The sequence below is a fragment of the Lates calcarifer genome, linkage group LG14, assembly GCF_001640805.2.
Source record: "Lates calcarifer isolate ASB-BC8 linkage group LG14, TLL_Latcal_v3, whole genome shotgun sequence".
Taxonomy (NCBI): domain Eukaryota; kingdom Metazoa; phylum Chordata; class Actinopteri; family Centropomidae; genus Lates; species Lates calcarifer.
In genome coordinates, this window is record NC_066846.1 from 8,330,490 (window position 1) to 8,348,465 (window position 17,976).

At 43.1% G+C, this 17,976-nt stretch overlaps 2 protein-coding genes across 3 annotated transcripts; one reads left to right on the top strand and one right to left on the bottom strand.

Annotated features, from left to right (window-relative positions):
* Nucleotides 1–506: 506 nt before the first annotated feature.
* Nucleotides 507–8,391, bottom strand: trip6 (thyroid hormone receptor interactor 6). Its single transcript, XM_051075501.1, is given in 12 exon segments — nt 507–2,518; nt 2,794–2,914; nt 3,012–3,091; nt 3,093–3,191; nt 3,317–3,486; nt 3,578–3,671; nt 3,764–4,372; nt 4,480–4,593; nt 4,726–4,829; nt 5,445–5,667; nt 7,795–7,841; nt 8,219–8,391. Coding segments are annotated over 10 exon segments (1,740 nt in total). The 5' UTR covers nt 5,662–5,667; nt 7,795–7,841; nt 8,219–8,391; the 3' UTR covers nt 507–2,386.
* A 3,963-nt stretch (nt 8,392–12,354) lies between these two features.
* On the top strand, nt 12,355–17,111 carry bcl6b (BCL6B transcription repressor). Of its 2 annotated transcripts, none has more exons than XM_018671475.1 (12): nt 12,355–12,512; nt 12,842–12,935; nt 13,036–13,244; nt 13,608–13,874; nt 13,956–14,075; nt 14,248–14,440; nt 14,536–14,747; nt 14,860–14,954; nt 15,062–15,205; nt 15,294–15,424; nt 15,852–15,989; nt 16,085–17,111. In XM_018671475.1, the coding sequence occupies exons 3-12, from the start codon at nt 13,045–13,047 to the stop codon at nt 16,223–16,225; spliced, it is 1,641 nt and encodes a 546-aa protein (XP_018526991.1). In that variant the 5' UTR covers nt 12,355–12,512; nt 12,842–12,935; nt 13,036–13,044; the 3' UTR covers nt 16,226–17,111. The 2 variants fall into 2 exon arrangements, with proteins under 2 accessions (XP_018526991.1, XP_018526992.1); XM_018671476.2 differs by having other exon boundaries at nt 13,959–14,075.
* The last annotated feature ends 865 nt before the right edge of the window (nt 17,112–17,976 follow it).

Genomic DNA, 17,976 nt, shown 5'->3' on the forward strand with positions numbered 1-17,976 from the left:
TGTCATTATTTTGAGATACTAAGTCATTACTTTTCTCTCACTTTTTTTTCATCACACCACCAGAAATGAGCTTCCATATATATAGATTTAGATTTGCACTTTCAATAAGTTTAGAGACTTAAAATTGTCAAAATGGAACAGCAGAGGTGAAATATCCTGACTTTTTGTCTGGATCAAACACTGGATCTTACATTTCTCATAATGTAACAGCTGCATGTTCCTTTCCTGATAAATATCACTGTCTTTCAAACATCACATCTGCAGTTTTTAACAGAGTTTTTGCTGAAGAAAATAATAAATTAGAGTAATCTCCAAGGCCAAGATGAAACAAGCATCACTACGATATCGTCAGTTAAATTTTAGGACTTCAGAGAGCAACAGAGGGCGTTATATAACAGTTTTCACAGGCTGAATAAAACTGACTGAAATCGATGTGTGAAATTGGCAGAATGCCTTTTTAGTTTTGAACATGTTGCTGTTTGTATAAAACGTGACACACACACTGATGAATTTGCTGACATTTTAATAATCAATTATGTTACTACAACCTGCATTAGGAGAAAATCCACCCTTGGGTTCACATGCTCTCCCATTCATGTAACTAACTGTCACTTCTACTTCAACAACCTGTTTATTCAGTACAAAATGGCCTCCTTCTCCTCCTCTTCCTCCTCCTTCCTCTCGGTGTGAATTCATCAGCGGACTTAAGTCTGCTGCAGTACCGCAGATTTTTGACCTACAAACTCTAATTCACAGCATTTCAAACAGAACATACAGTAAAGATGATGAAGAGATGAGTTGGCATGATTCAGGATTTTTAAAATGACACATCTGAGCATGAATGAAATGACTAGCTAGATGATAAAAAGCAGATTAATGCTAATACAGTATATACATTATGAGATAAATTAACAAAGAAATGAGCTGTTTTAGCATGATCAAGTTCTGTCACAACATACGCAGAATTCACAGACAAACCCAGTTTCAAAAACAGGATCAGTATGAAACCGAATGACATCCTTGAGGTAAGGCTTTCGAATTTCTAGCCCTTTTAAGTTACACATATACAAAATGAGGACGGAAAGACAGCGGTTAAACACAATCATAACAAATACTGTAGCTCCAAAGTCTCAGAATATGACAACTTGGCCCACATGAGTGCAAGATGAACAAAAATAAACATGTGAAGGCTTGTAATCCAAAACCACTGTCCAGTTCTTTTGGGGGGAAATCCATCGCATTAATTCCACTTTTATTTCATCTAATGTAAAGAATAACTGGTATTTAAAAGTATTTGTCAAGTAAATGAACTGAACCAATATACTTTTAAATTTACTACAACTTTAGCTTCATACTTTCCCCATATATACAGACTCTTCACATGTGGCTCAAGCTTCACACAGTAGGATGTTTTCAAGCCGCGCAAGTGACAAACACCCTGTATTCCTTTAGACACAAGAAAGCATTTGACTTCATTGCACCATCATCTTCAATGTAACAGTCAAGTATCAACCAAACAACAAATATTAAACAAAAACTGAAGCAAGATTGTGTATCGTAGACATTCAAGAACGTTTATCCGCATGATTGAAAAAATGGCGATAATCCTGTAACGAGCTCTGATTTATCAGCTAAACGACATGATACTGTGACGTTTGAACGCTGAGATGGATAAGATGTATTAAAGCAAATGTTATACTCGCATTCATTAAAAGTTAAAGAGAAAAAAAAACAAAAACAAAGGGGTGGTGGGTTGTAGTAACTACACATTCCTTTCGTCTACATTTCTCGTTCTATGACGCTACCTCACTGCAAAGATTCACCACACTAAAGGCTACATGCTCTCCAGTAGAGTTTCACTGTCAAACCAAAACCAGTCACTTTTGTATGTACAGTCACAGTCGTTGTTATGTGCTTTTAAAATTCTTGTTTTGAGGCAGTTCTGCACTTTGATGTTTAGTGTTTTACAAATGTACAGATCCCATCGTGTAGACAGGTGTCACTACTCTACAGAAATACTTGTGTTCAGGCCTAAATCTGTGATTTCTCTCCATACTTTCATTGTCTCTGACGGTGATAAAAATGTGCAAGCTACTAAGTGAACAGTACCGGTGTGGATAAATGGTAAGTGGAGCCCAAGCTGCCTGCAGGTCAGGCCACTGTCGTACTAATACTGTGCTAAATATGAAAAGCAGGGCAGCTGCGTAACAAAAAAAAAACGAGGAAAATGTGGTAGGACATCTGAATGAAACGGAAGCGGCAGCTCTGTTGTTAACTCTCTCATTTGAATCAGTAAAACAGAAAACGTTCCTCTGTAAATGAAATTGAAGCTGCAGACCAACAGAGGGAACCAAAGCAACGTGCGTCGAGTCATGGTCAGAGCCCGTCAACAGTCGGTGGAGATTTTGGCCGAGAGGTCCTGGATGCGGCGAGCGCTGCAGCTCTTGCACAAGATGTGTCCGTCGAGCGGGTAACAGCCTCGACCCTCCCCCTCAGACGACAGCAGAAGACCACATTCCTGATGGATACAGACACTCCAGTCACTTCATCTTAACACTCTCACATGGACTCACAGTGTAAATATTTGTAGTAAGGTAACAAATCCAGCAAGTTTGGGGCATTAATGTGGAGAATATGGTAATATACGGTGATTTATTCCTACATTTTCCAGGAAAGTTCAGGATTTTTGCATAAATTATTTATATAAATCAGAGTCTTATGAACTTTGAATCAACAGGTTTTGATTTTCTGGTATTTTAATTCTTCCCAGCTTGTTGGAAAGAACTGACTCACCTCACAGACGTAACAATTGACATGGAAGCTACGATCCAGAGCCACTATCCTGACCGTCTCTTCCTGGCCCGGCTCAGGCATGATGGGCTCACCACACACTGAGCAGCGAGGAGCGTACTTTCTGTCCAGGACAACAAGAAAGCAGGGATTAAGTGACGCTTCTCTCTGTGTTTTCACCGTGTGATAATGTTGAGCGTGGTGTGTGAATGCGTTTGTACCTGTGAAAGTCTTCTATGCAGTGGATCTGAGACGTGGCGTCCACAGTGAAGGGCACCCCATCCAAGCAGCAGTTACAGACCAACGCAGGTGAAACAGCGCGGATGGTAGGCCTTTCCCATGGCCCGCAGGATACGGTCCAGGATGGGCTTGGAGCACTTTGAACAGCGCTCCAGTGTGCTCTTAAAACAAAGATGGAAGTTAAACACTGAAATATAATCCTATCAAAACAACTGAGAGAGGAAATGGTTCATGTTTTGGTTGAGGACGTGAGGCTGTGACGGACACGGACGATAAAACCACTTACAATGTAACAACTCTCGCAGTAGCTCCTCTTGTCCAAAGCGTAGAAGGGTTGCCCTCGGAGACGGGCGTGGCAGGTGATGCACGTGAAACACTCCACGTGAAACACCTGCTCCATGGCAATGCAGCCGCTGCCATCGCCGACCACGTTGTCACCGCAGCGGGCGCAGCGACCTAAAATGTAACATAGTTTATTTTAATTTAAATGACAGAATGCAGGTTTTGCAGCGTCATAAGTCATTAATGTAAGGAGTTTGGACTGTACCAAAATAGTCCTCTGTAGGGGGGTGGTTCATATCATATACCAACTTCTTAGTGAGTCGATCCAGCTCCTCCTCAGGCCTGGTTGTTGCTATTCCCTGCTGGAAAAGAGAGAATAGCATCTAATATCAGGACAGATTCATTATCTGTTTTACTCTCTAATTAAATTCAGTTTGATTTGTGCCCCCACCTTGCTGGACTGATAAGCAGAACTCTGTGCAGCTCCTGACCCAGTCTGATTATTCTCCATCCCTCTCTTAGATACTGGAACCTGGCTGACTCTTCCTCCAGAACCTGAGCTGCTCCCCTTGTACCCGGCCTCAGAGTGCAGATCTTGAGCTTGTGAACCTGGGTGCGGAGGGTACCAGCCCTGAGGACTTGCCTGAGTCTGGGGCGGGGGGCGTGACACGTGCTGGCGAGGAGGGGGCGGGGTGTAGGCCTGCTCCGCCTGCCTCCCCGTCTGCGAGTAGGTGACAGGCTGCGCCGTCTTGACCTGGACGCTGAACCTGGGCCCGGTGGGGGTCGAGGCGGTGGTGTAGGAGGCCGGGACGGGCTGTGGGTAAGGCTTAGGGGTTGAAGAGGAGGAGTAGTAGTCCTGCTGGTGGGAGGTGGAGTACTGAGGTGTCTGGTGATCACTGGGGTAAGGAGGAGCCGGGTGGTATTGGCTCTGGGGGTGGGGGGGGTAGCCCATGGATGGCCGACCCTGAGGAGGGGCTGCGCTCTGGTGTGCAGGTTTGTAGTGATCCCCTGAGAGGTATTTGTTGTAAGGCACGTTGTCGTACGCCACGTTGTCGTACAGCTGCAGGGAGATGGAGAATTAACAAAATGAGATACTGACAGTGACAAATGTTCTGGTCAACTATGTACAAATGCAGCTTCTCAAGAAAATAAAGTGCATGTTCCTACTTGTGTGCTGGAGTCCTGTGGGTGGCTGTCCAGATCAGCAAGCATACTGGTCAGGGAGTCAATATCAGCATCAATTTTAGAGTGATAGCTCACTGGCTTCTCAGGTCCACGGTGCTAACATCAGAACAGCATTAGAAACATATTAATACATACGATCAGTGTATTTAATCAAAACATCCCTCCACCCCCACCCCACCCAATTTCTCCTCTATAGCTCAGAGGTCCAAATCATAAGTATGTACCCACCATTAGCTCGTAGCTATCCATGTGAGGGCTCCAGGTGCGGTCTTCTTTGGGACCATGGGCGGGGGAGTAATAGTGATCGCTAGATGGATGATGAATGGGTCCACCTATTGATCGGAGAACAGATCATCAGGAACCATCTCAACCTTTGACTGAGACTTGATCATTTTTAAAAAGACAACATCAGGAGGCAGATCTTCTTTCAAATGATAGCTTGTATTGAAAGCATTACTGATCACTGAAATCATCTCTCCTGTCCAAACTGCCCAGAAGTCTATTTTTAACATGGAGTCATTTAACATGAAGTAAAAATAAGTTACAGTCCTTTAGTACCAAATTCCCTCTTGGTGTTACTCTCTGTTCACTGCAGCTCAGCAGAGAGACATTGTTTATATTATCCTCAGATGAAGGTTTTATTGTTCTGGCTTTAAAACATTTACAGAGGCTGATTACTTTACAGTTCTCTTAGAATAATAATGTCTGCCTGTTCAGAGCTTACTATACAACTTTGTATATGGTTCCCACTTTGGTGTAGTTATAAAAACACAAGTAGGCAGAGTTACAGTTATTCACAATGCTGCCATGAGGAACGAGAAGTTTTACAGTGCCAGTTATCTGTTCTCACAATGGCAGGCAGTGATAAGGAACTACATGTGAAAGGTGTTTGTGCAGTTTTGATAAGGTGGAACAAATCCTGCCAAAACTGAATCTATTCGTCTCACCTGTAGGTCCAGTAGCCATGTATCTGTTGGCCATCCCTCCTCCTCCTCCTCCTCCTCCTCCGTTCTGGTCATAGGGACCATATTTTGGCCGGAAGTCCGACACGCCCTTCTTGTTGGGGGCTCTGTAGATGGCTGACCCTGCAGAGTGGGACATCTGGGGGACGGCTCGCTCTGGGCTGTCCAGAGTCCTCGGTGGAAGCCAGGTGGGACCGGACATGGCAGGCTTCCGAGATCGGAAACAGGAAGGAAAATATTTCTGTCATGCTGTTCTGATAGTAAAGTTTTTTTGTGAAATAACTGCTGCATGCGTTTAATCTGAAACAGTACAATGGCATCCTGAATCTAAGTGAGTGCTTCACAGTATCACCTCCGCTTTGCCTGATAAGTGCATCCAGTGAGCATGCATGACTCTGTTTTCAGCTTTCAGCTGTGACTTGCATGAACACAGCTGTAGCTGTTGTGTGTATTTGTGTCATAGGTAACCAATGGAAACTAAGGGATGCTTCAGACTTTGTTTCCTATGGCAACGGGGACACACAGATTGAACAATAGGTTTCTAGTTGAAGAGCAGGAAGACAGCAGCCACTCTGAAAGGCAGTGGGGATTTCCAGCAGGCTCACACATTGCCCCAAAACGTGAGTGCGCTGCGAGACACAAACACTCCACACACACACACACACACACACACACACAAAAAAAAAAAAAAAAAAAAAAACCTCCTGCACACACGTAGCACACAGACTCACAAACAGATACACAAACAGGTGCAAATTTGTGGCCATCCCTTGCCTGTTATCCTCCACAATGGTTATTGTCTCTGGGTGTTTACACACCCGTATCATTGATTTCCAAATAAAGCGGCGACAAAAAAACGAGGCAGGAAATGTTGTGTAATGATATGTGTCTGTATACGCGTGAACACCTGGCTCATAACAATATATTATGTATTCTCAGTGGGATAAATAACAACACTGGAGCACACAGCTGAGCCGACAAAGTGCTGACTTGGATACTTCAGGATACTGGTGTTACTAAAGGAAAAATCCAATCCAAAAACACTGTATATATTTCAGTGCAGTTTATAAAAGTGCCAGATATTGTCTGACAATCAAAGGAGTCACGGTCTCTCTCCATAAGAGCTATTTAAGGCTCAATTTTCAGTGCCAGGATCATGGATTTATCATTTTACACATTTTTTGGGAAGGAAAAACAGACAAACACTGCTCCTCACAAATACAAATGAAGTAATAATCATCTGTGATTAATAGTCCTTGCACAAAAGAAGTAAGTTTATGCAAGAACCGAGCGACTGTGTGATTGCCACAATGCCTGAACGGACTGTCAGCACAGAGACAAGCCACAGCAAAATCTGTATTGTCAGAGTGGAGAAATTAATAGCCCACTCAGATTGATTGTATGTGGGTTGTGTGGTCGTCATAAGTCCTTGTTGGTAAGAGGATTATAATGATGGATGAGAGGATGATGCAGCCATACAGAAATACAATGCTTGAAACACGGGATTTAAGCCTTTTGGTTTGTTTTTGACTTTTTATTCTTTTATTATTCCTGTTCATGTACGTCCCGTTAAACCACGCAGTATCAGCATGGACTTAAGTGACATTACACACTGACCATGTGGAGGAAAGAGTGACCACCACCTCCACTGTCGAGCTGATTTAAGCCCCCCGCGTCTGAATCCGGATGAGCGCACACTCAAATCCGAGGATGGCTGGGCCAGGAAATTAATCTCAACGGTTTTATCGCTCTGTGTCCAAAGCCAATTGTGAGGTTTTTCATGTGATTTAAAACACAAAGCCGTAGCGTTTGTCCGTTTATTAGCTCGGCTGGACCTCTTCCTAAATGCAAAGGAGGCGCAGCGACTCACGAAATGTCAAAGTTGTTGACAGTGACAAGAAAGCGAGCGGGAATAAACAAAGAGAACATCCGGTCGGTTTCTAATTTTCAAAATAAAATGTCTGCGCCGCAAGCGGAACAGAAATACAGGGCTCTAATGATAAATAAAGACAGTACAGCTAAATAAAATGGTGGCAAATGAAATGAAAAATCGAAGCAATTCACAAGTTATCCTACTCTGAGATTTACACACACGTTTTTATATTCTGTAACAACAATGGACTATTATCACGCTTTTATTTTGAAGGCAAAAGAATGTAGTTAGCTTGACGTGTGACACAATATAGCTTAATGTAAATATATGTGCTTTTTAAAATAAACAAAAAACAGGAAGACAACAAGGCTTAAATCAATGTGTCAGGTAAAACGACAAAGACTATAACATATAACAGAATTTCTACATTAACAATATTAGCAACCTATTAGCATTTCCTACCTTTTACAGTACCTTTACAGTGACTCCCCTCTTCCTTTCGGTCTCATCTACAAATCAAGAACAATATAAAATTGGTGAAAAATGAAACAGAGACGACAAATTAACGACATGCTGGCGGTGTTTTCTTGATTTAAACGCTAACGTTAGTTCCGCACAGGAACATTAACGTCTCAGGCGAATGAATAGAGACTAACTGCCCAGTTGTTCGTCCAAATCTGTCCTTTGTGCGTCACATATTTGTAAAACACGCCGCTTACGTGATATAACGAACCATAATGAGGGGTAATTAGCAATAATTAACTTTAATAACAGGCTTGTTTACTTGTTTGCTAGCCTGTTATGAACTCGAGCAAAGCTCGTGCCTTGCCTCCAGGCTAACTTCCAACACAACCGAAGAGGAAACAGTGAAATAACCGACACCTACCGCTTGGAATGAGCCAGACAAACACAATCTACACCTCCGGTTAAATGTCCAAAGGTCAGTGAAAGTTGTCCCGAAATAACTTTCTTTTAGGTTGGGCGTCGTTAACCTACTTTGTCACGGATCCTGAGGCCTTCAGCAGCAGCCGCAGCTCCTCACTGCATTCCCGATGTGTGACGTAGCTGCTGTGTGTGTGTGTGTGTGTGCAGAGGGAGGTGGGAGAGTCTGTCACATACAGTTTAGAAAGTAAAAATACAAAACTCAGTGATACTGTAAATAATATCCTACTGTATTTCAGTAGGAAAATCCCACATCCATAATCATGCAAATTTCTTATCATGGCATTTGGTTTGTTTTTAATGAACTACAGAGTTTAAAAAAAATCTCTGTCATCGTTATCAAATATAAATAAAATCCATGCAAGGTAAAAAAAAAAAAAAGAAAGAAAAAAAAGTCAGTTTATGTTCACGTAAGTGCATATAGCAGAGTAGATACTGTACATATCAGAAGACTAAAAAGGTAAAGTACATAAATATAATATACTCAAACTTATATTACATCTAGGGTAAATAAGGTAAATGAGGTATAGGGTATATAAAATAGGTAAAGTAAATAAAAAGATAGATTAGAATTTTACAAGTTCACAGTTGCAAAATTAAACTCTATACTAAACTAAATTAAATACTAAAACAGAAGTCCAAATTATGAATACAGTACTCTTGTGCAGAAAAATGCATTTGTGAATTTTATGAAAAATAATAGGCACGTTTTTATACTGAAAACCTTCAGGTAAACTCAGAAAAGTGGTTAAATTTATGCATAGTACTAACTAAGTTCATTTTAGACTCTACCCATATTACTGAACATGCCACTTCAGTCAGTACATGAAACACAAATGACACTAACCTCAGAAAACTGAGGATAAATAAAGTGTACTAATATTTTCATTTAGCTAAGTGCTGAAGTTTTATTATTATTTTATTTTGGGTTTTGATTGTAAATGTAACAGCCTCCCACTGAGCCTGTAGAGTTTGGTGTTAAAGGGTATATTTTCGCCATATACCCGGTTGTTTACCACTCTGTAAGTAGCAGTGAATATGAAGGTCAAGTGCTTGCTTTATTATTTTGCGGTTCATGAGATTTGGGTCAACTGTCCCTTTCCCCTTACCCCCACCCTCTCTCTTCTTCTTCCTCCAACTCCACCCAGCACCACATTGGAGGCCCACTGTTTTCCCCAAGGCACTTCTTCAGAGGAAGGGTTTCATAACTGTTATCTTTTTATTTCCCAAGTCCATCTCTGCCAACAAGTGGACAAACAACCGAGGCTGCTCCCTGGGATATCCCCGCTTCCTCCTCCTGCTCCTCCTTCCAGCGGCTCTGTGCCGTTTGTCCTTATATGTCCAGAGCGCTCTGCAATCGCAGGAAGAGGCAGTTTAAGCAGATCTGTTATTGTTGCAGGAGCCATCAACACTTTGGCACCAACAGGGGGATTTGAAGTCAAAGCATGGCTCCGGTCCATACACTATCACATAAACAATATAGATCTGTCCAGGCAACCAGGAACCCACAAAAAAAGGGGAATCCCTGTCTTTGTTCTGTTTGACGAGGAGTGACAGCTGTTAAATAGATGCTGAGATTTCATTTGCTCATGAATTTTTACAAAACTGATTTTGCTCTTCACTTTAGAATTGCAGAGGGTTCATCTGAGTCATCAATTTCATGGTCAAGAGTATTTTTTTTTATCACAAACAGTGCCAGTGGGTCGCTGACGGGCTCTGACAGACTAAGTAAGATGCAGGAAGTCACTATGAGCGTTGCCCAGTCGTGCCAATGGGACAGACTCAATGGTTTCCGCCCATTGGTGAACCTGTTTAGTAATGTTCTCACTTTTCCTCAACCGCCCCCCTCATCCGTTCTTCTCACAATGCCTGGAAGTAGCGGAGACCTACATCTCCCTCTCTGTTTTCTTAATTGTTGTTTTCCTTTATGTTTTTTTTCTTTTAGCAAAGCACACAATTGATCCGAACAAATAAAAGCACAAGGACACGCACACGAGCTCTACACCCCATGCAAACACTTCACTTCCGATTCACATTGTCAAAGGATTTGTATCAAAATAAAGTCATGTTGTTTGATTTTTATTTCACGTTTGACTCATTAACTTTCAAAAAACTTACTGTCTAAGACATTTTACTTTCTTACCAGTTACAGTTCAAAATGAAATTAGACCTGAGGGCATACCTGATTCCAAACTGACTCCAAAACTATTTTTGGTTTGATGTTTTTCACCCCACTAATGAGTATTGAGGTGTCTCCTAGTTTACAGTAAATACTGTTGTCTACAGTGCACTTAAAGGTGCTATATGTAAGTTTTTTAGCTAACATTAGCATTAACAGTTGTTGCCTTACCAGTCTAGAGGAAACACTGTAAGTTCAGAATTAAACTTTATTCTTTTACTCATCAAGAGCTGTCTCCAAACAACACCAATGCTAACGCTTGTTTTGCTTCTGTTTCTATCACTTATTTTTTGCCAGTTAAGTTAGCATGCTAACCAGGTAGCCCCATCTCATCCTGTTGTACCACTGTGGCGTCCAGTGCAACATGAGAGGATGAAGAACTAGCACTGCTCTTGTGTTGTAAATGCAACAATGGCTGAGGCTCTTGGTGAGTAAACAGCTGTTAATGCTAATGTTTGCTTTGTAGCGATAGCAAAAATTTAGAAATAGCACCTTTAACACTTAGTAAGTTATTTTTCAGGTTCACTGTATAAACACTGTAGAGCTGCAGCTCAAAATAAAACGGGGAACTCCACATTTTTCTTTCACACAATAGCTGGATTGGGTGCAGTATTCAAACTTATTGCTGAAAATAGTTTTCTCTGTCTTAATCGAATGACATGTGCAAACAACGCTTATCTACCCTATGTCAACCTTGAAGATTTCCCTCCTCCTTCTCCAAGGTCTCCTTCTGTGAAATACTTTGATGTGAAGGAAATACAGTTCATAGTTCACTTTTGCAGTGCTTCAATTAACTGGCCGGTGCCTGCTCCTCCGTGAACCTGAGGCTGCACTCAGTATGAGGTAACTTTCCGCTTGTTTTTTAGTTATTCGTGACCTCTGAGACCTTGTCCCCTCGCTCCATTACCCCCCCCCAGCTCCATTTCTCCTCCCTTGTCTTCTCCTCGCTTTATTGTTGACGGATGTCCTGCGCAGGCGTTTTCATCCATGTCTCTGAGCAGCTTCGCAGGATGCATTCAGATGTGTGCATGTGTGTGTGTGTGTGTGTGTGAGAGAGAGAGAGAGAGAGAGAGAGAGAGAGAGAGAGAGGTGGGTGAGGGGGGGTTGAAGGGCAGTTCCTGCACATCTGTCGGTTGAATTTCTCTCAGTCAGGGCGGGGTAAAGGTTGTTTTTCAGCACCAGGAGAAGGTGTCTCCCATGTAGAACGATCGATTTTTGTCTCATTTCCTTCCTCTCCATCCTCATAACACAACGCCTCTGCTCTCAGGCAGCAAGCCAGAAGCTTCCGGACACTGTTGTGGAGCACTTATTAATCCCTGTTTACCTGAACTAGTCAACTCAGCAATGACACAGTTTGTCTTTGAATACCACTGCATCTCATATTTAAGTAATATCCTTGCAAATTAGGATGAAATGCTTCAGAAATCATGCACCAACTTATCTAATAAACTTATTTAAAGTCATTTTAATTATCCCTTGATAAAACAGAATCTCAGTGATGAGGACATGACTTGTTTATCCAGTAATAAGTTTGTCTTCCAGTTTCCTCTCAGACAGTTTCCTCTGCCCTGGAGAGGGGTGAAGGGTAGGAAAGCGTTGGTGGGGGAAGCCTGATGTTCTCTGGCTTACCCCTGGATAGCCAGGCACGTACCTCATCTCCCCAAGGGTCTTCATATATATTTTTTCAGCGTGGCACACAAACACACTATGCTTTCCTGCCATTACTCCGCTCAGAGCTATGGGGGTTTAGAAAAACTAATAGCCCACTAAAAATACTTAGAGCCCGGAGCCTGGGCCGGGGCTTTTTTCCTGCGCTGCTTCCAGTCTACGCGTGGGCCATTGAGGAAGGAGGAAACGAGTTGCTCTGGTTGTATGGGGGCTTCCTGCGCGACCTTATAAAGAGTTCCCTCCCTTCTGCCTCCCCTCACAGTGTCGGTCTGAGCCAGTGGAGGCTGAGGGTAAGCCCCTGCTCCACGTCTTTGGTTGCGGACTGAACACTGAGCCGAGGGGGGTTTGACAGCAGCGCAGTGAACGCTAGTTCTCGTCCCTGCTGGTCGGGGTGAGCTGGATAATGCTTTTCTCAGTATATGATTTTTGCTTGACTTGTTTGTTTTTAAGAGGAGATGTTTATGACTTTGCCTTGATTAATCCTGTTTGGTTTGGAAAAGATGAGGATGTCCGTATGTTTTAATTTAAATTGCTACATTTCTACTTTAAAAAAATGCTGATTTTCTCATATTTAACATCTTGATGAGCTCTCAGTAAGGACTACTTTGCTGCATTTTGCAACTTCCTTGATAATGCAATGTTTTTATCAGTAAAGGTTAAGTACTCAACGTGATGCTCAAGTGGATTAAGTGGAAGTTTCTTGTGTTTTTCCTCATGCAGGTACGAGTAGGGAGCTGGTCTCACCTAATAGATGTGTCTGGGACACTCCAGTCTATTTATTACTTTCTTACCAGTTACAGTCAGTTACACATAGGTAGGTTATCTTTTCATACAAGGATTCAAATTTCAAGCTGATATCATCTGTTGCATGTGAATCCTAAGTTGGACTGTGTAATTCCTTCCATCAAATACAGATCAGCGTGATGGAAGTAACGGGAGGATACAGGGTGGACAGAGAGCAGGAGCTGAGGGCTGAGGGATACGTGAAGGAGTTCACACGCCACTCCAACGACGTGCTGCTGAACCTGAACGAGCTCCGGCACCGCAACATCCTGACCGACGCCACCCTGGTTGTCGGCAACGTGCACCTACGGGCGCACTGTGCCGTGCTTGTGGCCTGCAGGTCAGTGTGTAGTTCTTAATGCTGTGCAGGAGGCTTGAAATCTCTCTCTGATTGGTGCAGCTGTGGCTGATGAGTTTGGCTGAAATGAACAGTGTTTTCCCTTCATGACACATTCCTCTGTGATGTTATATCTTTCCTCTCTGCCTCCGGTTGACTCACAGTTGTTGTTTGTCCTTCTAATTTTGTATTGTCAGTTCCTGCTTCTTTTCAGTCACTTTTTCCTGCTTTCCACTTAGGACACCAATTGTCTTCCTCTTCTTATCTCTTTTACTTAGTTTCTGTTTTATGTCCCCTTTCTGCAAAGCTCAGCAGTTCATCCAGCTCTCACCTAAAATATTTCTGTCTTCCTCTCTCTCCTCTCAGTGGGTTCTTCTACTCGCTGTACTCCCGCCGTGTGCTGCTTCAGGGGCGTGGTGGTAGTGTTGGCAGCGGTGGTGGTGGGGATCAGCTCATGACCGTGTCTCTCCCAAACACCTTGGACCCGTCCAGCGTCTCCCTGCTGCTCGACTTCATGTACACCTCCCGTCTCCCTCTGACACCCAGCACTGTCCCAGGGGTGCTCGCTGTCGCAACCTACCTGCAGATGGACCACGTGGCAGAGACCTGCAGGGACTTCATGCACCTGCACTGGTGAGCCGCTGGAAAGAACTGGATTAGATTGATGTTAATGCTTAATCTTGTTTTTGACTTGGGTGATTCTTTGTTTTTAAGCAGGGAGAACATGAGTGCAAGACACCTACGATTGGAGCTGGACTCCGGTGTGTCTGTAGCCTCTGTAGCCCCCAAAGTAGGAGACCTGCCTCATCCAGGACCAACGCCAGGAGCAACAAGGTGAGAGAACTGATTCATTTATCAGTTGGTCTTGGCAAGTATAGTATATCAATATGTGTGAGGGTGGGTTTTAAGAGTGCAACAAGTGTGTCTGCCGGTGTTTTGTGTTTGTGTTGCCTTTGTCCATTGACAGTTTTAGCTCATTATGGCACTTCCTTTGTTTCTCCTGCAGGGTCCCTGCAGAGGGTGGGGGCTCTCAAAAGCAAGGGGCTTTCCCGTCCTGCCAGCCCAGGTCAAAGCAGCTGAAAGGAGAGCCTGAGTCGCCCCTCATGAGCAGTCCGACCCCGTCTCCAGACAGCCCCGCCCGCTCCAGCTGCCAACCGAGCTCTCCATCCGAGTCCAACACCTGCAACAAAAACCTTGTGGTAAGTTTTGAGAAAATTGGGAAGATTCTGTCTCAAATTGTGATTGTTTTACAGGGAAATTTAAGTAACGAAATGTGTTTTGTTTATTTCTCCAGAGTGATACCAAAGCCACACCAGACCCAAAGGCCTGCAACTGGAAAAAATACAAGTACATTGTCCTCAACCCTCTCTGTGCTGCGACCACAGTGAAGGAAGAGGAGATGGAGGAACCACAAAGTCAAGCATCACCCATCGTGGAGAGGATGGGCTTGACGCCCAAAACCCCAGCAGAGGCGTGGTCTGGAGAAGTGCCTGGTCAGATTGATAGGTAGGTAGGAGGCTTGTTTAAACTGGAATAATGAGAATTATAAGCTGATAGAGGAGAAATAAAAACAGTATGTGTGTTTGCAAATCCATATTTATGAACCTCTTTCCATCAGACAGGGGCAGGCCTCCTGCTACGAGGGTTCTGGCCGAGCCCCTCCCCTCGGGCCACCCCCCTCTGTGGATTCCCCCACTCACAAGGAAAGAGCAGGTATAAGCCAGAACACTTTTAAATAGCAAAACAGTTGGTAAACACATTATTCCTTAGATAGTTTTAGTGTATTAAATATGTAAATATATGTTTATGCTCCTCTGCAGCTTCAACCTGCACCATTTTCCCAAAACTGGACCCCACTGATCCAGAAGCCGCCCATCACAACCAACATGCAATCAAGCGTGAGAGCTACTATGTGCCCTACTGTTATTCTGGAAACCCTCAAGGAACCAAGGCTACCTGCTCAGGTGAGGCTATAACAAAATCACTCTTTCTATCTTTCTCTGTTTTTGTTTTACAAACCAACATATTTAACAATGACCTTTGCCGTGGCAGGTGACAAGCCGTACCGCTGTAACGTGTGCGGCGCCCAGTTCAACCGACCGGCCAACCTGAAGACTCATTCCCGCATCCACTCGGGAGAGAAACCTTACCGCTGTGACACCTGTGGCGCAAGATTTGTTCAGGTGAGGGTGAGCTCTGTGTGAGCACTTGAGGTTATTTTATAGTAATATCCCATAAAAGATATATCCTATTTGTCTCAAAAATACCTGTAGGTGCCTTTAAGCACAAATAAATGTCAGACAGGGTTAGTTTCAAACCCAGTTTGACATTTGAGGGGCCTGATCCAGAGTGTATCTGGTCATAATTTCATTAAAAATGTAATTGTGTATTTTGTGATTTGCTACAGAATGTGCCACTTTGTATCGTATCATTTATCATATATTGAATATATTACGTATCGTATGGTATCGTACATAACCTTTTGCAAGAAACATATCATACCTGACACCACAGTTTTATTTGAGGGTTGAAGATGTTAATATTTTTAAGGACAAATCTTATCTTGTCTGGTTCTTTAAGTCATTTGTTAAATTTGTCAATCCTCTATAGGTTGCCCACCTCAGGGCCCACGTCCTGATCCACACAGGTGAGAAGCCCTACCCCTGCCACACCTGTGGCACCCGCTTCCGCCACCTGCAGACTCTGAAGAGTCACCTGCGCATTCACACTGGAGAGAAGCCTTACACTGTGAGTCAGAGCGCTGCCTGTTTGACCAATCAACATGTAACTCTGTCCTGTCATGACCCTGCTTTCTAATCTGCTGATTCCTCCTTGTTCCTCAGTGTGAGAAGTGTGACCTACACTTCCGCCACAAGAGCCAGCTGCGTCTTCACCTGCGCCAGAAACACGGGGCCGTCACCAACACCAAGATCCGCTACAAGGTCCTGACGGAGCCCTATCAGCCTCTTCTGCAGGCCTGCTGAAGAGGATGACCTGCCACTCATTAATCATGACAAACAGAATAACATCTGAATAATATCAAAATTTGTTACAAAATGTGAAATTTGGTGAATGAATTAACTTGTGATTTGCCTCTGATTCAGTGAGGTTCAGCAACATAAAACTGAAGGCACATACTTTTTAATTGGTTTGATAACTAGGTTGAACTTCATGTGTAAAGTTAAAATGGATTACGTCAACATGTTGTTGGACAAGGTTTGGAGTTTGGAGATAATATAAAACACTTCAGCATTATTCACATGAATCTTAGAGATTAATTAAGAATCCTGGTTGGCTTTTCTGAGATGGAGATGATGTTAATAGAAGTGTTTTTGAAGGTTTGTGAAGGGATAGAGAGAGGGGAACGAGATACGGAAAGAAAGATTTTGATTTGAAGGTCGTGTGTACACTGAATTTGAAAGAATTGTGAGTATGTGAGCTGTTTGAAAGAAAGATAAAGCAAGTTCTATGAAGGAGAAGGGGGTGAATTTTGAAGTTTTTGGAGTAAATAAACACTGGTTTGAAGCCTGGAGAAGCACTTAATAATTGTTAAGATACTGAAGTTTTCTTCTTAAACATGTATTTAACTCAGATTTATCTTAACCTTGAGGCCTGGGGCCTGTGTGTTCTTAATATGCAGTGATATCTGCTTTTATGGTCCAAGCAGGCAAAGGACTTAGCTGTCTTGTAGTGAATATAAAGTATAACAATTAAATGATATATTGTTTTCTGACATGAGAAATTGAAATGAGACGACTGTAAGCAATTGGATAATTAGAAGTAATGTTAAATTTGTATGTGTTTGAGTTCATTTGCTGGACAAAGGTGGTTTTTTACAAGTTAAATTAAATCATTTTTATATCAATTGGACTTTTGGTGTTTGGTGTTTCATTTATTTATCACACTATGACACATGTAATGTTATATATGATGGAAAAACAAGTGAATATCCAGAAACAAGTCACTGGTTTCAAGAGATTTTCAAAGTATATTTGAGAAAATCCCAAATTGCTGAGCAGACTGCTCTTGTGGCAACATAAACAGAGCTCTCTCTGCCACACTTCCCTCCTTCAGCCTTTCTCCTCCCTGAACTTCCTTCCTCTCATTAACACACTCTTTCTACCCATGAATCACGTCTTCTGTCCCGCCATTTTCTACATTTTGTTTTTTTTTTCTTTTTTTCTTGGTGCTGGTGTGGAAACAATGAGGCCGAGGGCACCTGCTTCCTCCAGGGTCCTAATACTCGGTACAACACATCAGCTACCAGCCGGCAACACGTGTGTGCGCCGGCTGGTGCTTCCTGAAGGTGAAGGGGTGACCATGGAAGGGGGAGACAGGGGGGAGGGAGGGGAGGCAGACCCCCGCTGAACTCTCCCACCCTCTGTCATCTCAGGCTTCCTGCTCCCTGATGAGTTGTGGCTAGTGGGGCTCATTGTCCACACTCAGCAGACAAACATTGGAAGTTTGACGGGACTTTCCAACCTTCAGCCCTCCCCAGCATGTAGTTTTTCTCCGGCATCAATTCTAGGCCAATTGTATGGGAGTCTCCTCTCAAACCAGTTCAGAAAAGTCACAGAGACTTCGTCAGGAAAGAGGACATGAATATGACATGGAAAATGTGAAAAATCAGATTCACTATCCTGCACACTGTGGCCAAGCAGGCAATCAGGCAGTTTTAACTCTCTGTGTGTGTATGTGTGTGTGTGTGTGGAGAATAAATAATTCCTCTTGCAGG

Coding starts and splice junctions, on each gene's coding strand:
- bcl6b (XM_018671475.1), top strand. CDS start 13,045: ATGGAAGTAACGGGAGGATACAGGGTGGACAGAGAGCAGGAGCTGAGG. Junction 13,875..13,955: donor GACTTCATGCACCTGCACTG/GTGAGCCGCTGG, acceptor TTTGTTTTTAAG/CAGGGAGAACATGAGTGCAA. Junction 14,076..14,247: donor CCAACGCCAGGAGCAACAAG/GTGAGAGAACTG, acceptor TTTCTCCTGCAG/GGTCCCTGCAGAGGGTGGGG.